Source organism: Bos mutus, chromosome 26 (assembly GCF_027580195.1).
Source record: "Bos mutus isolate GX-2022 chromosome 26, NWIPB_WYAK_1.1, whole genome shotgun sequence".
Taxonomy (NCBI): Eukaryota; Metazoa; Chordata; class Mammalia; order Artiodactyla; family Bovidae; genus Bos; species Bos mutus.
In genome coordinates, this window is record NC_091642.1 from 16,711,144 (window position 1) to 16,731,168 (window position 20,025).

The 20,025-nt window shown below is 38.2% G+C and overlaps 1 protein-coding gene across 1 annotated transcript in view; it reads right to left on the minus strand.

The window, feature by feature from the left end:
• Positions 1 to 1,102: 1,102 nt before the first annotated feature.
• Positions 1,103 to 20,025, minus strand: part of FHIP2A (FHF complex subunit HOOK interacting protein 2A) — a 37,355-nt gene continuing 18,432 nt past the window's right edge. Inside the window, exons 6-17 of the mRNA XM_070364005.1 lie at positions 18,129 to 18,407; positions 17,756 to 17,952; positions 16,452 to 16,566; positions 15,762 to 15,838; positions 15,262 to 15,454; positions 14,921 to 15,090; positions 14,382 to 14,525; positions 13,107 to 13,197; positions 9,966 to 10,109; positions 4,355 to 4,495; positions 3,668 to 3,771; positions 1,103 to 3,567 (exon numbers count right to left, since the gene is read on the minus strand). Of these exons, the coding sequence (XP_070220106.1) occupies positions 3,462 to 3,567; positions 3,668 to 3,771; positions 4,355 to 4,495; positions 9,966 to 10,109; positions 13,107 to 13,197; positions 14,382 to 14,525; positions 14,921 to 15,090; positions 15,262 to 15,454; positions 15,762 to 15,838; positions 16,452 to 16,566; positions 17,756 to 17,952; positions 18,129 to 18,407 (1,761 nt within the window). The 3' untranslated portion in view covers positions 1,103 to 3,461. The remainder of the gene's footprint in view (positions 3,568 to 3,667; positions 3,772 to 4,354; positions 4,496 to 9,965; positions 10,110 to 13,106; positions 13,198 to 14,381; positions 14,526 to 14,920; positions 15,091 to 15,261; positions 15,455 to 15,761; positions 15,839 to 16,451; positions 16,567 to 17,755; positions 17,953 to 18,128; positions 18,408 to 20,025) is intronic.

Consider the following 20,025-nt stretch of genomic DNA (forward strand, 5'->3'; position numbering starts at 1 on the left):
AATTACATTTCTTAGATTGCATAAACAATCCTTTCTTAAGGGAAGTGATTATGAAGGAGGTGGGGTGGAAAATATAAAGCTCACCCAGGGGGATTTTTTTTAAAGCTATACATTCTCCCTCCACAAATATTCTGATATATTCCTTTTTGTTCTCTCTCTGGAATCAGTGCTATAGTGAACCACTGACTGTTACGTGTCGTATCCTTTTGTATATTATGAATTATTGTTTTATATTTATCAGTGAATGACATGTTTCCAATTAGACTTCTGCAAAAATATACGACAATATTTTGTTTAAATTACATTATTTATTTTTAATTATCCCTCTTAGTCCTGCATGCATTGTTAGCACAAAAATTTGATTACAACCTCCATTGAAGAGATAGTAGGTACACAATCACCATCTGAAGAGTTTCTTCAGAGATGACCGACCTAGAATTCCAGGCCATCATAACACTGTCAGTAACCTATACAATGTTCAATAGAAAAATTTACCAAATATCCTTTGTTTAATGTAAACAAGGCAGGAGGCAAAACAGATATTATAGTAACACTATTTTACAGGGCCCAGAAATATGATTACCTACCATGTTTTAACACATCAAGTGTCACAATGACATGCATATTTTGATTAATTGTACAATCCAAAATATAATTACCATATAAATTGTGGTTTTAGCAATTCACTGTAACTTCTGTCAATACTTATAAACTTCATAATTAAATGGTAATTGTATATTAATGCAATAACTTATGGAAATATGTTACCATGAATTATGAAGTAATTCCATAATTGTGCCCCGTAAAATTAAGTGTAATAATCTTTACACTAGCAACAGTGTAAGCAAGCTAAGGATTTTGGTCCTCATAGATATATACACAGATATATATATACAGATATACACATACAATAATGTACAATTAAACCAAAAAGCTATGAATTCACTCACAGCTTATATATTGCACAGACAGATACATTATGAGAACATTACAGAGTTAGAATGTGAGTACTACAATGATAATTGGCTGGCTAAGGACAAATCTTGAGTTCTATCAAGTAAAGAATGTGGCTCATTACTAAAAAAAAAAAAAAAAAGAAAGAAAAAAGCCAAAGACTATACTGTTAAGAGAGAAAGTTTAAAAAAGAATGTTACACCCATACACCAATGTGAAGCAAGACTAAAGTTCAGTTTGGAACTTGTTATGGCAAGCGATCCTAGGGTGGTACTGTCCACCCAACACAGTGTGCAGCAGTCACTGTTCTGCACATGCTAAGGAACAGAAACAGTCAACTTCCGAAAGTATCAATATGGCTAGTCATGTAGCACAATGTTTCATAACAAATCAGACTCACTCTGAGACCTTGTGCTGGCTCTAGGTCTGAACTAAATAAGAAAAAGAAAAGAAGGACAGAAACCAACGGAAAAGATAAGCAAACTATACCTTAAGCCTTAGCTGATTACAAATCAAAGTCATTATAATAATTTAGGAAAATAATTATCTTTAAGAAGCAGCATACACACACACACACAAATAGGAGTTAAAGCTTTTCTGAGCTTGGTTTCATGGATTAGCCAAAAGGTCCCATTGTGAAATCAAGGATAAAATAGTATTTGGCTTTCGAGGTAACATTGCCATTACACTTATTGAACTCTATGAAAACATTAAGAAATATCTAATACCTCTTAATGTTCTATTTTAAATCCACCTACATCAAAGTAGACTACAACTACATCTAAAAATAAAGATGTTGCAGTGTTCCTTGCATCAATAAATACAGCAAAAAGAATAATATGCCTTCCCACGGTTAAAAATCATTTAAAGAAAAACGTGCACAAAGTAACTATCTCCCACTTATTTCTTCATTGTTTCGCTTAATAAATCTCCTAGAGTGAGCTAACAAAGATTTGCATTGAATTTAGAAATTTAGCTTTTTTTGTCATTTTTAACAGTGGTAAGTCAGCCAAGAATAGTCATAATTTTTTTGACATTTTGTTCTTAATAAATAGCAAAAACTAACTACAAAATAAATCAGAAAAACAAACACAACAAAATTAGCAGTAGGTGTAAAATATGCTTCTACACACATGCTGTAGGATGCAGAGATGCAAATATGCTGAACAAGTTCTCAAGGGGCATTCGGTCCCTTTCAGGCTGGAAGGCTCGCTAGACTGCTGCTCCCACACACGCCGGTAAATGGGAAGGCAAGGAGCAAAGTGCTGCTGCTTAACACATCAATCGAAAAACAAAAACCCAAGAAAGCTCAGAAGCATATTTGAGTGATAAGCATCACTTAAAAGGAAGCACAGAAAGTGGATCAGCAAACCCCACTGTGTAAACCGAGGACACGCGTGCTGTGCACAGCGCAGCCAGCTCCCCACACCACTCCTTCCTGCACCCGTGCCCACACAGAGACCACTTTACCCAAGTTCTTTCATATGTAAACAGGACAGATCAGTTGGTTTGCTTTTAAATCTCTTTAGAATGACTTAAAAGACTGAGAAAAGAAACTGTAAACACTCAGGAGGCCATCGGCATTTTGATTGCTGCCACCTACACCACAATGCGTTTCAATACGAAAATCAAATTATAAAGCAAGTTTCAGAGAGGGACGCAGAGACAGAAAAAAAGAAAGGGTCTCAACCCAATACATGTTAATCAACTTAAAAAATACTACTTTAGTAAACGATACCAATGGTGAGCACAAATTCAATGTTGTTGCAAAAATGACAAAGTGTAAATTAACTGGGACCCATACATGAAAATCAATCACTAACCTGGCTGTGTGCACAAAAGAGTAAAAGAACGTTTCTTTAAAAAATATATATATATTAATCAAGAATTTATCATATTAAACTGTTATTCTTAGAAAAGCTGAAGAAAGTTAATGGTGTTCTACACATTTTAATCTTCTATTATTAATTCATTTGATAGTTTCTAAATTGTACTTTTTTTCTCATTTACAGTTCTTTTAAATATTTTGTTTGATAAGAATTCTGACCTTAAAAAGTTATAAAATTAGGGTTTTGGCTTTTTATTTTTTGCTACTTGTTAATCCAAAAGAATGTAAGCACTTGAGTCCCAAAGAATGTCAAAAGGCCTTGCTACCTAAAAGGATATTACATTAACAGAAATATCATCAAAGTCATGACATCAGAAATTTTGCAGCTTTTCACACAGGCATTAGAAATGCTTATTTCCTGAAGTTCCTTTGATTGTATCCTGGATTCAAGGATGTGCAACTTTATATACAGAACCATTATGATAAAGCCAGTGAAAACAACATCACACAACACTGTACTGAGAGCGTCCACTCAGTGGGTTCTGAATGGTTCTGTCCAGTTTACAGCAATGCTTCATTTAAAAAGGCTTTTTATTGTCACGTGGCTGGGTGGAACTGAGGCTTTTTTGATGAAATGTACATGATAGTTCTATTCCCTTGGTTACTTGAAAGATGCTGTTTAGGGTGTGGAGGCTGCGTGGTATTTCACGAAGGCGATGGCCGCCAGCTCCTTACAGAACTCTTCCAGCACAATCACACCCTCCAACAAGGTGATGTGGTCAATCCTAGGAAGGGAAAGCAGGCAATTAATCAATTCAGGATATTAGCAGATCGTCAAATGAAGGCAAAAGCTTTAGACAAACAACGTGAGAAACACTGACTTACACATGTCCTTCAGGTTCCAGACCAAGTAATCGCTTTCTGACTAGTAGAAGCTTGGGAGTAAAGTCTTGAATACGCTGGATTCGAACCATGAGGTCTCCAACAACCTGCGTCACAGGGACGAAAGGGGCTCAGTTCCTGAACAACTCCATGGGGGATTTTCAGGATAAAAAAAAAAAAATTCCATTTCCTATTACTAAATGAAGACTGTCACTTTTCACTATTCACGTAACAATCTTGGACAAAGGACCCACAGCTATCCCTTAAAATACAAGAGTTACACGTATTATTTAAGAGAATGAATCTCCCTTTTTTCTCCACATTCTGCAGTAAGATAATTCTAAACAGAAAAATACATGATATTTTTCATCATTGTTGTTTAGTGGCTCAGTCGTGTCTGACTCTTTGCAACCCCATAGACTGCAGCACACCAAGCTTCCCTGTCCTTCACCATCTCCCGGAACTTGCTCAAACTCATGTCCATTGAGTCGGTGATGCCATCCACCCATCTCATCCTCTGTCGTCCCCTTCTCCTCCTGCCTTCAATCTTTCCCAGCATCAGAGTCTTTCCTAATGAGTTGGCTCTTTAGATATTTTTCATTACATAACACTAATTACAAACAATGTTATTAAGATGTTAATTGGTCAGGCTGATCAATCCTGGAGAATATAACAGAACTGAAAACTCACCCTGACGATTACAGAGAATAGAGATCTACAGCCAGACGCAAGGTTCACATAAGGGTCCAAGAGGTACTCATGTATGTGTGGATGAGGGAAGAGAGAAAGTCTAGATAACACCGATGTTACTTGTAAGTTGACATCATATGGCTACAGAGAGGGAGAAAGGAAAAAGATATTTGACATTATCTCTATGTATATACCTGAGCACTGAATTTACCATTTCAGTTTGTCTTTTCAAGAAAGGACAATCTACCATCTTAATCCTTCTCTATATGCTCTTCTACAATGACAGTATCTGTAACTAAATTAGCTCTAGCTCTTACCGTCTCAAAATGCATACATCACAGTCCTGAAACCTTAAAAGCAGAAAAGCATGCACATAAACATATAGGAAAAATAAATATGTGACACTGACAGAATGTCTCTCCTTTTTGCAGGCTTTTTAAGTTAGTAAGATAGTTCAAGAGGTTATCAAAACCCAAAAAGACTTATATACTACAAACAATAGAAGACACGTTAAATATTAGACAAAAGACAAAAGGGAAGGTATTAAAATCTTTTAAGTAATCTAATTTTAGAAATGACAGTCCTTATTTTAAATTATTCAACTGCTGCCAATTATCAAAAGCATATATACAATAAAGTCATATATATCACAGAACCTTGTCAACAGAGTAAAAGTACTTGAGGGGTAGAAATAACTACCACAAGCCTTAATAGTGAACTAGAAGATAAAAAAATCACGATTACAGAAAGGATCACCTTTACTGGGCAAGAGCATTAACTCTTCCAAAACAATGACTATATATCTGTGTAAAGTTCCTCATACACGTTTTGTATTACAGTATTACAGTTTTATTAGTTTTTTATACTTAATCTGTTTATTCCTCATAGAAAGCAGCTTGGAGGTGCTTTACAGAGTATGTGTCAAAATCAAAGCAGGATGCATGATATGCAAAAAGAGTTGCTATTATTGTGCCTAGAACTTTCAACAGAAATCTCTCCTCCCTTTCAGTTCTTCTAAGCAGTCAGGGGCAACGGAGTGGCTGAAACAAAACTGACTTCAGTGAGAAGGCTGGAAAGAACCTCAGTGACTGGATGAATGAGAAACAGATGCTGCAGCAGGAGGAAGGGAAAAGTGATTCAGGACCAAGATAATATTAATCAGAAATGGTTAATCAGAATAGTTTACTCTCATTCACTGAGTAGCTTTTAAGCCCTTGATCAAAATGAATACCAATTAAGAAGTAAATATTTGGCATTCAAAGGATGACCAATGCTTGAGCATGTGCCAGAAGATATCAAAGATACTGTTATATGAATAAAAATTCAAGTCCTGTGCTAAAGTCTAATTTCAGTCATGAACACAGATTTTCTGAAAGAAAACTTCCCCTAAGTCACTCTTATTTAAAATCTAGCTTTACGCAAGATAAGTGAAAGCAGATACAACACCCATTGAAGGATAGACTTAAGGGCATCTTTTCCTACTTGATAATATTGGCGACAGAATAGCCTTCTCCAAGATTCAATTCAAAACAATGAATTCACATTAGATTGCATTTTAGGCACAAAGGAAACACTTTAAAAAATCTTTAAGAAGAAAACATTTGGTAAAAAACGTGGATAAAATCATTTAAAATACAACTTAAATACAGTATTGTATGTGACTTCATTTCAGGCAGTTCAAATTTTTAGGTCACTAAATTCCACCATTTATAGGTGCTTTAAGTAAATAAACTGACAAAATTTGGCTTTTAACAATGATATATTACTACTTAATTTTCTCTATATGGTGTTACTTTGGTTTTAAGCTTTTTGAAACAAGAAGCTATCTCTTTAGTTGTTTAAGAAACTTAAGGCTGGCTCAGATTATATTTTAATGTTGTGAAAATGAAAATAAAATTCAGCTAGATAGAAACTGTTCCATCATACTCTGAAATGGTTTCTACTTCATATTGGTAATAACTTTAAAACAAGCTGGCTTTTTAGGGGATTCTTAATAGTAACTGTTTGCATCTGTTATTTTGATTATGTTATAGAGTGTTCACCTGAAATCAAAGTTAACTAGATTTTTCTGACACGTTAAATGGACTTGGCCCATTTTTAAATGAGCTCACCCTAAATACAAGGTGTGAATTTTAGGACAATGAACTTTGACTTGGAAGTCACCTGCTAACTTAACTCTTTTACTAAAGGCCAAATATGTGGATGGCCAAAATTATAAGAATTGATACATCTCAACAACTCGGTAGTCTCTGAAATTTCTTGTAACACCTGCATTTAACAAGATTTTATATTTTTAAGAGCAATTTAAATTACTTTTATCCCCCCATAGTTCTTTTAAGCAAATCAAGTAATGTCAACTTCACTTTAACAATAAGAAAATGTGAGAAACAGCTAACTTGAGTTGCCCAAATTAAAATTTTTCCCTTTGAACTTGGGTTTCCCCACATTTCTCCTGGTACTCTTTACATTCTGTTGTGGACCTTAGCATTTTACTATCTTTTTAAAATCACTACAGTTAAAAACAATACTAAACACACTATATTTTTCAAAAATTAAGGCTGTGACAACACAACAGTTTCATGAATACCTGATATCATAACTTCTCAATTATATACACAGAAATTAGCTACTTTATTATTAATTATCCATAATAATGTTTAATCCCAGCCTGGTTAGCCTGATTACTATTAGGGGTATCTACCTCATGCGAAGAGTTGATTCATTGGAAAAGACCCTGATGCTGGGAGGGACTGGGGGCAGGAGGAGAAGGGAACGACAGAGGATGAGATGGCTGGATGGCATCACTGACTCGATGGACGTGAGTCTGAGTGAACTCCGGGAGTTGGTGATGGACAGGGAGGCCTGGAGTGCTGCGATTCATGGGGTCACAAAGAGTTGGACACGAGTGAGCAACTGATCTGATCTGATCTGATGTACTATGAACATACAAGCAAACATCATCTTTAGCAAAAGCAGTTAGAAAAGAGAGAAAATGAAATTAAACCAAGCACATTAGACCCACCAGAACTTATGATTATCTTTGCGATCTGATTATAAAGTCCTTAATCAAAAAGGCTTGGGAAGTCAAGGTTTTTAAAGACAGAAGGCTTGAGGCTAGGCTCCACAGTTCATTCACTAAGTCACATTAACTAAAACTAAGGATTCGTCATTTATACAATACAGGGAGCTGTCCCGCCTATCACTCAGGGTTCCAGGAAGAATGAGTGGGACACTGTCTGAACTGTACTTGCACTGTGAAGAGCCATCTGGTGAAAGAAAAAGAACTGCAAACATTTCAGGATCTTGTCTCCAGTGTATCCTCTGTGTCAGTGCACTACAGATGGAAGGGAAAAATGCTCAAGTGTGATGGGGATTCCAAGGGGATCTTTCCACTCAATTCAGAAACTACTTTTGAATATTTAGATTCCTTTTGAGTGCTTTTGGTCAAAATTTCTATGGATTACTGACTTGGTACTGATTGTTGATGTCTCCTGGGTGTTTTGTTTAATCAGATTCAAACTAAGTCTAGAAAACTTAGTTTGTTTAATCAGATTCAAATTAAGTCTAGAGACTTAATTTGCCAGCACAAAGGCACAATACACTGGGAGGGTTATTGTAAACCTCCCCACTAGCTGGTGGGGCGGGGTGGGGCCGGGGGTGGGGTGGGGTGGGGCGGGTTAGATAGCCATGAGGTATACAGCATAATACCTACTGTGAAAGTGAAAGTCCCTTCAGTCCTGTCTGACTCTGTGACCCCATGGGCTGTAGCCTACCAGGCTCCTCTGTCCATGGGATTTTCAGGCAAGAATACTGGAGTGAGTTGTCATTCCCTTCTCTAGGTTATCTTCCCAAATCAGGGATTGGACCCGAATACTCCGGTTGTTAAGTATTAAATATCAATCAACAAAAAATGAAACAGCAGAAATTCAGTACGTGTTGTTAGGAGGTTAAAAGAAATCAGGTGATGTGACTTAGTGAGCGAACTGTGGAGCCTAGCCTCAAGCCTTCCATCTTTAAAAACCTTGACTTCTCAAGCCTTTTCAGATAACATTATAATCAGATTGCAAAGATAATCATAAGTTCTGGTGGGTCTAACATGCTTGGTTTAATTTCATTTTCTCTCTTTTCTAACTGCTTTTGCTAAAGATGATGTTTGCTTGTATGTTCATAGTACATAGATACCCCTAATAGTATCAGGCTAACCAGGCTGGGTGGAGAAGGCAATGGCACCCCACTCCAGTACTCTTGCCTGGAAAATCCCATGGATGGAGGAGCCTGGTGGGCTGCAGTCCATGGGGTCGCTAAGAGTCGGACACGACTGAGCAACCTCACTTTCACTTTTCACTTTCATGCATTGGAGAAGGAAATGGCAACCCACTCCAGTATTCTTGCCTGGAGAATCCCAGGGACGGGGGAGCCTGGTGGGCTGCCGTCTATGGGGTCACACAGAGTCGGACACGACTGAAGTGACTTAGCAGCAGCAGCAGCAGCAACCAGGCTGGGATTAAATATTATTATGGATAATTAATAATAAAGTAGCTAATTTCTGTGTATATAATTGAGAAGTTATGACATCAGGTATTCATGACACTGTTGTGTTGTCACAGCCTTAATTTTTGAAAAATATAGTGCGTTTAGTATTGTTTTTAAAAGAAAAAAAGGACTTGACTGTATGTCTTTATTGATTATTATCAGAAACAGGGCTGACTGAAGTCAACCCAGTGAAATACTTCTTAATTATCATTTCTTTATTTGGCTTTCTGGTTATTGAAGACAGCCTGATTGTACAATAAATTTCTTTTGTAACTCCCTAGGCTCGTATAAATATTTAACTAAAATGCTAAAAAAAACAAGCACTTTAACATAGGATTTCAAATTAATTCTAAATTGGCTAACTCAGTTTTCATGCTGAGGCAAGTTTAATGCCACACAGTTTCACTTCAAGTGTCCATATCAACATATAAGACATTTCAAAGCTCTATCGTTACTCTATATGTCAGGGAGAGAGGGAGGGAGGGATTCTCTAACCTCAAGGTCAGTTCTCCTGACAGTCGGTGAGAGAGACACAGCAGCATACCAGCTGCCAGTGATTCTTACTTCCCTTGAAATAAGTAAATTGACTTTTTATATTTCACTTCCCCTTATAAAAATGAATATCATTCACAAATTCTTTGTCTGAAGAAGCAGGTTCACCTAATACTGTTCTGTAATTTTAGCGAGACCAGAGCACTCAAGATTTGGTTTGAAATGACGTTTAAGGTCTTCTTCAACTCAACAAGTTTCACTCTATCTGTACCTGTACTAACCAAAAGGCTTTCTAGGAAAGCACTCTAGTCACTGCCAAAAGGTGTTAAGACTACTGTTAATAAGACAATGGCCTACAATGAGAAGTAAACACACAAATCTGTAACACCTGTCAGGCCAGATCAAAGTTTTAACATAATGAATGCATCAGAAACCCACCAATTGTTGGCAATCAAGCTTTATGAAAAAGTTATCTGGTGGAAAAAAGAAAACAATAAAACTACTGAAGATGTAAACTAAGATGTGAACAGAACCCACGGTGAATGGTAACAAAATAATACGAAATTAATACTTTAAAACTTATTACCTGATCAAGAATTCTTCCCATCCTGTCAAATAAGACTTTCAAAAAATGACCTTCAAAAAAAGCTGCTTCTAAATTGCACCTTTCCAATGCTTTTGGAGAGCCAGGCCACTCCCATCTTAAGCAGATAGCACAGTAGTCCCGGAACTGTGGAGAAAGCATTTGACTCGTTAAAGAAGAACTGAGCAAAAACAGATTGAGATTAAATAGAAACAATTTCCCCGAATAAGCATAACAATCCACTTGAATGCTGAGTGTCTGCTGTGTCAGGTACCATGGGAGACGGGAGAAGATGGCACAGGTGACACCCTGACTGCAGAGAGGCACAGGTAAGGTTAACAGCCACCAGTACCAACAGGCTGGTGAGAAAGCAGGCAGATTCTAACTTTACCAAAGTGCCCCTCGCACTGCTGGGGCAAGCATAAGCATACGCTCTTCCCTTTGGAGGACTTCAACCCTTTCCTTATACGCATCACAGATGTAGAGTATTTAGAAAGCAAAGTAAGTCTTAGCCACATTTCCCAATCTATTCTCAAATGTCACATGTAATGTACAACGTAGATGAAATATAACAGGTGAACAGATGCATGTCATCTGAGAAGCAAACTTGACTTTGCTGCCATGTGCTTACCAGGCACGCTGCTGTGACTGTTATGAGGGGAAGAAACAGGGCTGCTGCAGGTACAGTCTGAAAACTGTTCAGTACCGCCACAGTGAGACGAGCACAAACACGGAGTCAGTACCGCCACAGGGAGACGAGCACAAACACGGAGTCAGTACCGCCACAGGGAGACGAGCACAAACACAGAGTCAGTACCGCCACAGGGAGACGAGCACAAACACGGAGTCAGTACCGCCACAGGGAGACGAGCACAAACACGGAGTCAGTACCGCCACAGGGAGACGAGCACAAACACGGAGTCAGTACCGCCACAGGGAGACGAGCACAAACACGGAGTCAGTACCGCCACAGGGAGACGAGCACAAACACGGAGTCAGTACCGCCACAGGGAGACGAGCACAAACACGGAGTCAGTACCGCCACAGGGAGACGAGCACAAACACGGAGTCAGTACCGCCACAGGGAGACGAGCACAAACACGGAGTCAGTACCGCCACAGGGAGACGAGCACAAACACGGAGTCAGTACCGCCACAGGGAGACGAGCACAAACACGGAGTCAGTACCGCCACAGGGAGACGAGCACAAACACGGAGTCAGTACCGCCACAGTGAGACGAGCACAAACACGGAGTCAGTACCGCCACAGTGAGACGAGCACAAACACGGAGTCAGTACCGCCACAGTGAGACGAGCACAAACACGGAGTCAGTACCGCCAGTGAGACGAGCACAAACACGGAGTCAGTACCGCCACAGTGAGACGAGCACAAACACGGAGTCAGTACCGCCACAGTGAGACGAGCACAAACACGGAGTCAGTACCGCCACAGTGAGACGAGCACAAACACGGAGCCGGTTTAGAAACTTCTCAATTTCACTGAGTGAAATTTCACGTCTGTTCAATCTAATAAAATAACTGGGGCTTGTATTTAGTGTTTTTTTTCATTTTTCTGGTATTTCATTTCTATATTTTACAAAAGCACTGGTCTGTGACAGGTTAAAAGTAAGTGGAAACTGGCCCTTACTATACCAGTAAGGAACACCACAATATGGATTTTTGTAAGCACAAGAATATCTCTTATAATAAAAAGAAAATTTAAAAGTCTTCTCTGACATGTAATCTACTGGAATTTAAAAAAAGAAATTTGGAGCATAGTTTTCTTCCATATTCTTTTCCTTTTCACATTCTCCTTATTAAATAAAGCAAAATTACTTTGACATCAGTAGTTTACAAATTAGCTGAGATTAAAACATATTCTTACTACAAAGCAGTAGCTTCAACTTTTAAAAGAAAAACATTTTAAATGATTAAAAACCCAACTCTTCAATATTTTGTGAGTTTTAAACTATTTCTTTCAATAGACAATTTTCTTTATAAAACCACATCCCAATATTTAATAAAGCATTTTATATTAAAATTTTTGAATTTCTGAGCTAGAAAATAAGTCTAAATTTTTTTTTATTCTTTTTGTCTCATTTCAAATATTCCTAAAACAATTCTAACTGTTATCAGAATATGGAAATAAAACTTCTCAGAGAGAATCACAGTACTTTAAAAATCCAATTGGTACTACTGAGGTTGGGGCTGCTTTCATTGTCTCTATTCTGTTGTTACATGAATGTATTTGGTACCCTGGTACTCTAGTTATTCACATAGTAATGGGGACTTGAATTTAGGCTTAAAGCATCATGAATTAACTGTAAGGGCATGCAAGTTAATTATCAATAAAAGCACACTTCCACCCAAAAGATTTAAATGAAAATTAAATGCATATTTTTCTGATGTGAGGCATTTCAAAACTTTGGAATTTGGTAAAATGTAAAATGCTACAGGGGGCTTCCCTGGTGACTCAGCAGTAAAGAATCCGCCTGCAGTGCAGGAGATGCGGGTTCAATCCCTGGGTCGGGAAGATCCCCTGGAGAAGGAATGGCTATCCACTCCAGTATTCTTGCCTGGGAAACCCCATGGACAGAGGAACTTGGTGGGCTACAGTCCAAGGGGCTAGAGGGACTGAGTATGTGCACGCGCGCGCACACGCACACACACACACATAATGCTGCAGAGGGAAAAGATGATTGAGAGAAGTCCACTTAATAACTAAGAGGAGACGTTTGAGAAAGTGGTTTCAGGGAGGTGGAAAGCTGGGAAGCAGAGGCTGAAGAGGCAGTCCTTGGGAATTACAGATGAGTGAGAACAGTGGGCAAGAGGGAAGGAAGCAGCCTGTGGGTTGGGAGTAATGCTAGAATCATTTAAAAGTCATGGTTTAGATCAGCAGGGAGAAGGATCTAGGGGAGAAATAACTTCAAGGACAGAAAGAAAAGGAAGAAAAGGGGTGGGGGTGGGGAGGAAGCACAGAGAAATCTTGGGACAGAGACACACACTCAGTGAAAGGCAGTCAGGTCACTGACAGAAAGTTCAAGTGGTTAAGAAAGGGGAACCTCTGGAGAAATAACCGCGGCCCGTGTGACGAGGGCTGAGTCTGTGCATCTTATTAGATCTCGAGTCAAATCACTTCACCTACCTGCCTGTGAGCGTCTCGGAGGTAGGTGTCATATCCAGTGCCCTCCACATGGTAGGACGATTTTGCTTCATCTGGGACCAGACAGAGAAAACTTAAAGGAAAAACAGCCATCATCAGTAACACAAATACTCTCACAATTCAGTATCTCTGTGTGTATTAAACTATCTAGCAGTATTGTCAGTTTAGCCAAGTATTAATGCAGATGGAAACTTGAAAAGTATTTATCTTGAATCAGTCCTACAATTTACTGATTAAATACTGTCATTATTTTAAAGGTTTTCTTTAAAAATTACTCATTCCACTTAAAGTAGAAATCAAGCAGAAGATGACTTTTTCTACATTACAGGGAATGACAGACAGCCCTGATGATTGTTAGTCTCAGGAAACTGGCTTTTACGTAACAGAACCTTAGATTCTCATGCACCCTAACTATGCATCTTGCACTAGTGTGGAGTTTTCTCTAAAGCCACCTCGCAGCACCTGGCATGTCACTGATAGGATTACAGAGGAAGAAAAAGAAGAAAATTACTGGGGAAAAGGCACTTAAAAAAAACCCTTCATAAAGGACTTTTCTAGTGGTGCAATGGATAAGAATCCACCTGCCAATGCAGGGGACAGGGGTTTGATCCCTGGTCCTGAAGATTCCACATGCTGCGGAGTAAATAAGTCCCTGCGCCACAACTAGTGAGCACGTGTGCCGCAACTACTGAAGTTCGCACACCTAGAGCGCGTGCTCCGCAACATGAGAAACCCACACACCGCAAAGAAGAGACCCTGATCTCCGCAACTAGAGAAAGCCTGAGCCTGAGCAAGGCAACAATGACCCAGCACAGTCAAAAATAAATAAACATAAATTAATTAATTTAGTTTAAAAATATATATAAAAACACAAACTAAGGAGAAGAAATAGCCCTCCACTTAGCACATGTGAGTACATGGCTAGTAAATTCAATCCGTCAAACTGGAAATTCTCAATGTTGTTCCAACTGGGAATTACTTAAAATCATTTACATTTAAAAAAAAAAAAAAAAAGGAAGAGTACCCTGAAGATTAGTTTCATCACTATCACTCTAGAGGGTTTTTTTTTCCTCTTTTGTATCGATTGTTGCCTCTAGGCTGTTCACTAGCTACATCAGCATTTCAAAAAGATGACATAATCTTTAAAAAAGGGAAGATGAGTTCATGACATATCTCTATAATGATCAAAGAGCAGAGCTGTTATACGTTGTAAAAACAAGTGAAAGAGATGTAAGTCAAATACATACAGCAACTCACCTATTTACAATTTTGTGGACTTCAGTTTTCCCATCGGTTTTGGGGTGGTCTGGAGTAGCAGGAGGTGAGGAACTAAGCCACTCTTGATTTGACAAAGTGTTATCTGGTGAAATGTCAGTAAATAAGGGATCTTCTTCCAGATCTCTAAGTTTAATTTAATGATGCATAAAAAAATTTTATTATATTTTCTAAACCAAAAGATTCTCTGCTATGTTCTCAGAAACCTTTACATAATTTTGCTAATAAAGGAATTAAGGAATAATGAATGTATTTATATTGTACAGAGAAATTAACATTTTTTACTAACATCAAATTCAAGGTTATATTGACTTTGTTAGGTTTAGTGAATAGATAGTGCCGCTTGTGATTTGAAGGGACAATAGTATCAGGACATCTAAATTTTATTTAAAAAAAACTTTTAAACTGTTAAAGTATTTTTTAAAATACTTTAAGAGAAGAAGGAAGAGAAGAGAAATTAAGAGGGGAGAAAATTATGACTTAATATGAAATGTTAAATTCAGAGCTGGATAGAAACTTACACTGCTCCTGCTATTAATCCATTCTCCACTACATCTTTATCTTCTGGGCACACAGGTTTATATTCTGTATAGTTTCTTTCTTCAAGATTTCTTAGGACCAAGTTGTAAAGAATGTGCTCATTGGGTTTTTGTAAAAGATGTTCAAACATTCTTAATGTCATTATACTGATCTGAAACCGAAAATGATAAAAGGTAACTGAAAAATACTTAAACTATTTTTCATGATTTCAATTTTCAAAATAAAAAGCCACAGAAAATAAGGCTGTATTCAAAACATGACAAGTACATCAAAGTCAGTACCTAAGAACCTAAGTCCAATTCTAAATCCTTGTATAGCTCACCTCATCAGATATGTGATCACAGTGTTCAATTAACCTGTGTCTTAAAGGATGTCTGCTAATTTCTGCCAGAGTTTCTGGTTCCCTCTGTTCTCCAAGGATGAAAAACACCATTTCTTGAAGCAAAATGTCGGAGGTTACTTGCCGAACAATGCGATGGAGCAGAGCAGTTGATGTCAGAATACCCATCTCAGAACTGCATAATAAACAGGTAATTAGGGCGCAAGAATAACAAGAACACAGTGATTTTTTTTTTCAAAAAGTAAAGAGGCCACTCATGGGCATCCCTGGTAGCTCAGAGGTAAAGGATCTGCCTGCAGTACAGGAGACATGGGTTTGACCCCTGGGTTGGGAAGATCCCCCGGAGAAGGAAATAGCAACCCACTGTAGTATTCTTGCCTGGGAAATCCCATGGACAGAGGAGCCTGGCAGGCAACAGCCCATGGGGTCACAAAGAGTCAGACATGACCTATCTACTAAACAACAACAAAGAGGCCACTCACGTTTGCATTAGCTGAGGTTCCATAACACCAATAAAAAATCTTTCATGAACAGCTTTGGCAAGAGCAACAGCAGCAGTCTAGAACATAGTATTAAGTATCATATTTTTTTAATGAGAGATTAATTTATAACACCAACAAATCAATTTGCACTCTCCATCTAATTTAATGTAGAAAAACAAACTTGCCTATTGCTTATCTTGTTGATGGCATATAAACCTAGATGAGATGTTAGCTACTGGTTCCTTTACATGTTATTTAAATTTCCAAGAATAAAGACAAACAGGATAAAAATATTATCCCAACCGCTTATTGTATTAACATCTCCCCAAAGAGGAGAAATGCAGGGAAGCCGATGTTACCTTGTAAAGGGTTGTGCTGTAATACTTAAAGAAACATAAGGGCAGAACTTAACTGTCATTTATTCCAGATAAATCATACATACATACATGATGTGTATGCCATACACATATACATACATACCAGATGTGTATGCTGTAATACACATACATGCACACATGCACAAACACATATATACTTTTGGAGGGTTTGTTATTTCATTTTATTTATTTCACTAACTGTGCTATCTATCCTAAGACAATTAAGACATTTATGAATATAGATTGAGTATTCAAATTCACTCAGTAGTTATTTACATTTTTAAGTTATCAATAAACAACAAAATATTCAAACCTTTTGTGCTTCCTTTATGAGTTGATCACAATAATCAAACCAGGAGAGAAATGAAATTAAGGCTCTTTTTCCGGGAAATGCTGAAGCATCTTCTTTATGACTATATGAGTCCAAGCTATAGGACACAGAAGAACACAGAGTTATTCGAAAGCATTAATTCAATTCAAAGCATACGGGGAGATAAAAGCCCGTGAATGAACACACAGGATGATATATTCAGGCGGGTGAGACTGGACGACAATCAGAAGAGGGTTTTATACATGAAAGCCAAAGATAAAACTTTTTAGATAAAAGTTGCAAATAATTTTCACTCATTAAGTGGAGAATGGAGCTACAGCAGAAAAACCACTGAGACAGCTCCTCATATTTCTACCATAAATTTGACTGAGTAATAGGAATGGAAAGTTGGAAGTTCTCAGCCTCTAGGACAAAAGGAAAGGAGCATAAAGGAGGGACGGCAAAAGGAACGGACTGGCCTGCTTCTCTTCCTGCCTTAAAATACTACTCAGTAGTGAAGTTAAGAAGTGGGTCTGGCCTACAGATGTTGACAGAATACAGGGTGGAAAAAAAACAAGTATAAACCAAAGAAAGGTTAAAAATGCACATAGAAACAGTAACAGGTCTGATGTCAAAAATGTTAGGCTGCTTACAAGCGGTGGGATTACGAGTAATTTTATTTTTGCTGCTTTACACTTTTAATGAGCTTCCCTTGTGGCTCAGCTGGTAAAGAATTGCCTGGAATGCAGGAGACCCCGGTTCAATTCCTGGGTTGGGAAGATCCACTGGGGGCGGGATAGGCTATGCACTCCAGTACTCTGGCCTGGAGAACCCCATGGACTGTATAGTCCGTGGGGTCGCAAGGAGTCAGGACACGCCTGAAGTACTTTCACACTTTTAATAACTTACAAATGTTCTGCAGTAATCCTGTTTCCATATGAGAATCAAGAGGGTAGCCGTAATGCTGGGGGAAACAGGTGAGAGGTGGGAGGTGAGGTTCCACACAAGTTTTTTGGTTTTTAAAAAAATATAGTCAGATAAAGTTATCGATCTTAAGGTATTAACTGATCACTACAAGAGACAAAGGGAAATAGCTTAACTATGTAACACCTAAACTGTTACCACGCCAATTCGTTCCTGATAACAAAGTTCAAAGCAAGCTTCAAAACAACAATCTGGTTTAATGATGACTAGCAATGTTATATTTTTCAAACCTAAAGAGGTCTATCACTGCAAAACGCAAATGGATTTAAAAGTGTATGTTTAAGAGGTCACGTTCATAGGAAAACACAAACAGCGGCTCTTACCCCCAGTTAACTGCTTCCACTGTTTCAATATCTAAGGGGTCCACTGACTGAGGTAGGGCCTTGTACAGGGAGGCGAGCCTGTCGGTGAGCAGTTCGCACAAGCATGTGCTCTGCGTGAGGCACTTGGCGGCGGCTGGCTCCGGCAGGCTCACTAAGAGCATCAAGCCCTCGCAGGCTTTCACGGCTATTCGGCCATCCTGAGGGGAAAAACACACACCCTTACGGTGCTTGAATCAGACGTACCTCAGGTTGTTTGGAAAAATTCCCCTTAAACAGATTAACGTTTTATGCCAAAATAAACATAGAATTTTTTTTTCTATGCATTTAATGGTGATTATGTTAGGGGGAAAAAAAAGAAAAGAAGATGACTCACAGGACTTCTAGTAAGATTTAACAAAGAATTCACTAGGTTGTAATCCTGGTTTGGACGAACAACTGTAGCCTCTGGGAGTGCAGTGACACTGAGGTTTTCCAAGCTCGTGGACAGGTCACCCATCTGATGAGAAGGCTGATCTTCCGTTCCAGAAGCGCCCAACGGTTCCTCTGGCTGACAGGACTGGCCTGTATCTGTTGACAAGGAATCTTGACTTTTTAATACATCTTCTGAAATTGCATTTGGGCCTCCTTGGGAAATCAATGATTTAAACTTGTTCTGAAAAGGAACACATGTTTTGTAAGATTCACGTCAAAAGCCTTACAGAACAGAAATCATATTTTAATGTGTTTTTCTGTAATCAACACTCAATATCTGGCCACTGTCACAACAGATAAAAGTGTTATGACAAATGAAAATACCTAGACTTAAACAAACTGTGGTTTAGATGTCTTAAAATTACATAGACATTTATCACAGTCTTCAGAACAGGATCTACAAAATGTTTTACACTGACTGTAAACAATGAACAATATTAGTAATAATTATTTGACTGCTACTGAAAACAACTGACGTTAGTGAGGAAAAAATAAGATTCAGGAAGTTTCAGCTGCCGTTAATTGTTTTCTCATCACTGGCCTACTAAAAATAAATAACCCTAATGCTGATTCTTCTAAAATTAGTTTCTAAGATGATTTTTCTAAGGCTTTTCCTTATACCTCTGCTCTGTAAATATAACTCAATACCCTGAGGACATTCTTGTTAGTGTTTCTGAAGATAAAAACGAAGATTTGCTTGAAATATTTTGACCCCCTCCCCACACTGTACACAGCCAAACACAAAAAGAACCTAACTGGAAGCAAATCATTAGTTTCCAGGCAAAGGTTTCCTGCTTTCTATTTAAACGCAAGAGCAAAAAAATCAAATCACACACACAATTTAGAATTCATCATAAATCAGCTTCTCTGCAGGACCTATCAGAGTGCTTCATCAGAGAAGTGCATTAAATGCTGAATAAAGTCAAAGTTCCACTTCCAAAATTACATGATAGATATTATAAATCACTTTTATTGCTATTAAAAGTATAGTTTAGACCAATCTTACTGAGAAATTGAGCTCATAGCACATATATTAGAAGAAAACAATCCTATGGAACTGAATGAATATTCCAAACAACTTCCCAATTTCCTATGGAGTCAACTGTGTATTATAGTTTTTATGAATGTCAAACATTTTATTCCATCTAAAATGTTAATACTGTTGTTGGGAGTAGCATCTCGGATAAGAATGGCAAGAGGAAGAACAATCCTGGGGTCACAAAGAGTCGGATATGACTAAGCAACTAACACTTTCACTTTCAGCACTCACTCCCTGAACTAGTGTTTCTCAACTCAGGACTGCTGGCTCGCGGTTTTCTGTGGGGCTTGATAAAAATGCAGAATGAGAATATCTGGAGGTGGAACCAAGGGATCTGCATTTTAAAAAAGCTCTGCAAGCAAGCACGAATTCAAAGCCTTTGACAATTCCGATCTATCCGTCTGGGTCCCTTTCTTACCACATAGCCTAATTAAACTGTGAATCACACCACGGACTCCCTATCTTCACTCCTTTACTTGTGCTCGCCTATTCTTATTCAAACATCTGTCAAGGCTCATTTCAAGGACAGCCTCTTCCATGCTCCCTCCTAATGACCAAGCAGATGTGATCTCTTCATCCTGTCAAGTTTTAGGGGCATTTACTCTGTATCTTTCTTACTCTTATCTTTCTTATGATACTCGCCTTACTCTACCTTAGATTACAGTATTTGAACGTTAGTCTTCGCTCATCACCAGACTACCAACTCCTTTACAGCAAAGAATGTTTCTAACCTATCTACCATCTGCATTTAACTCATAGC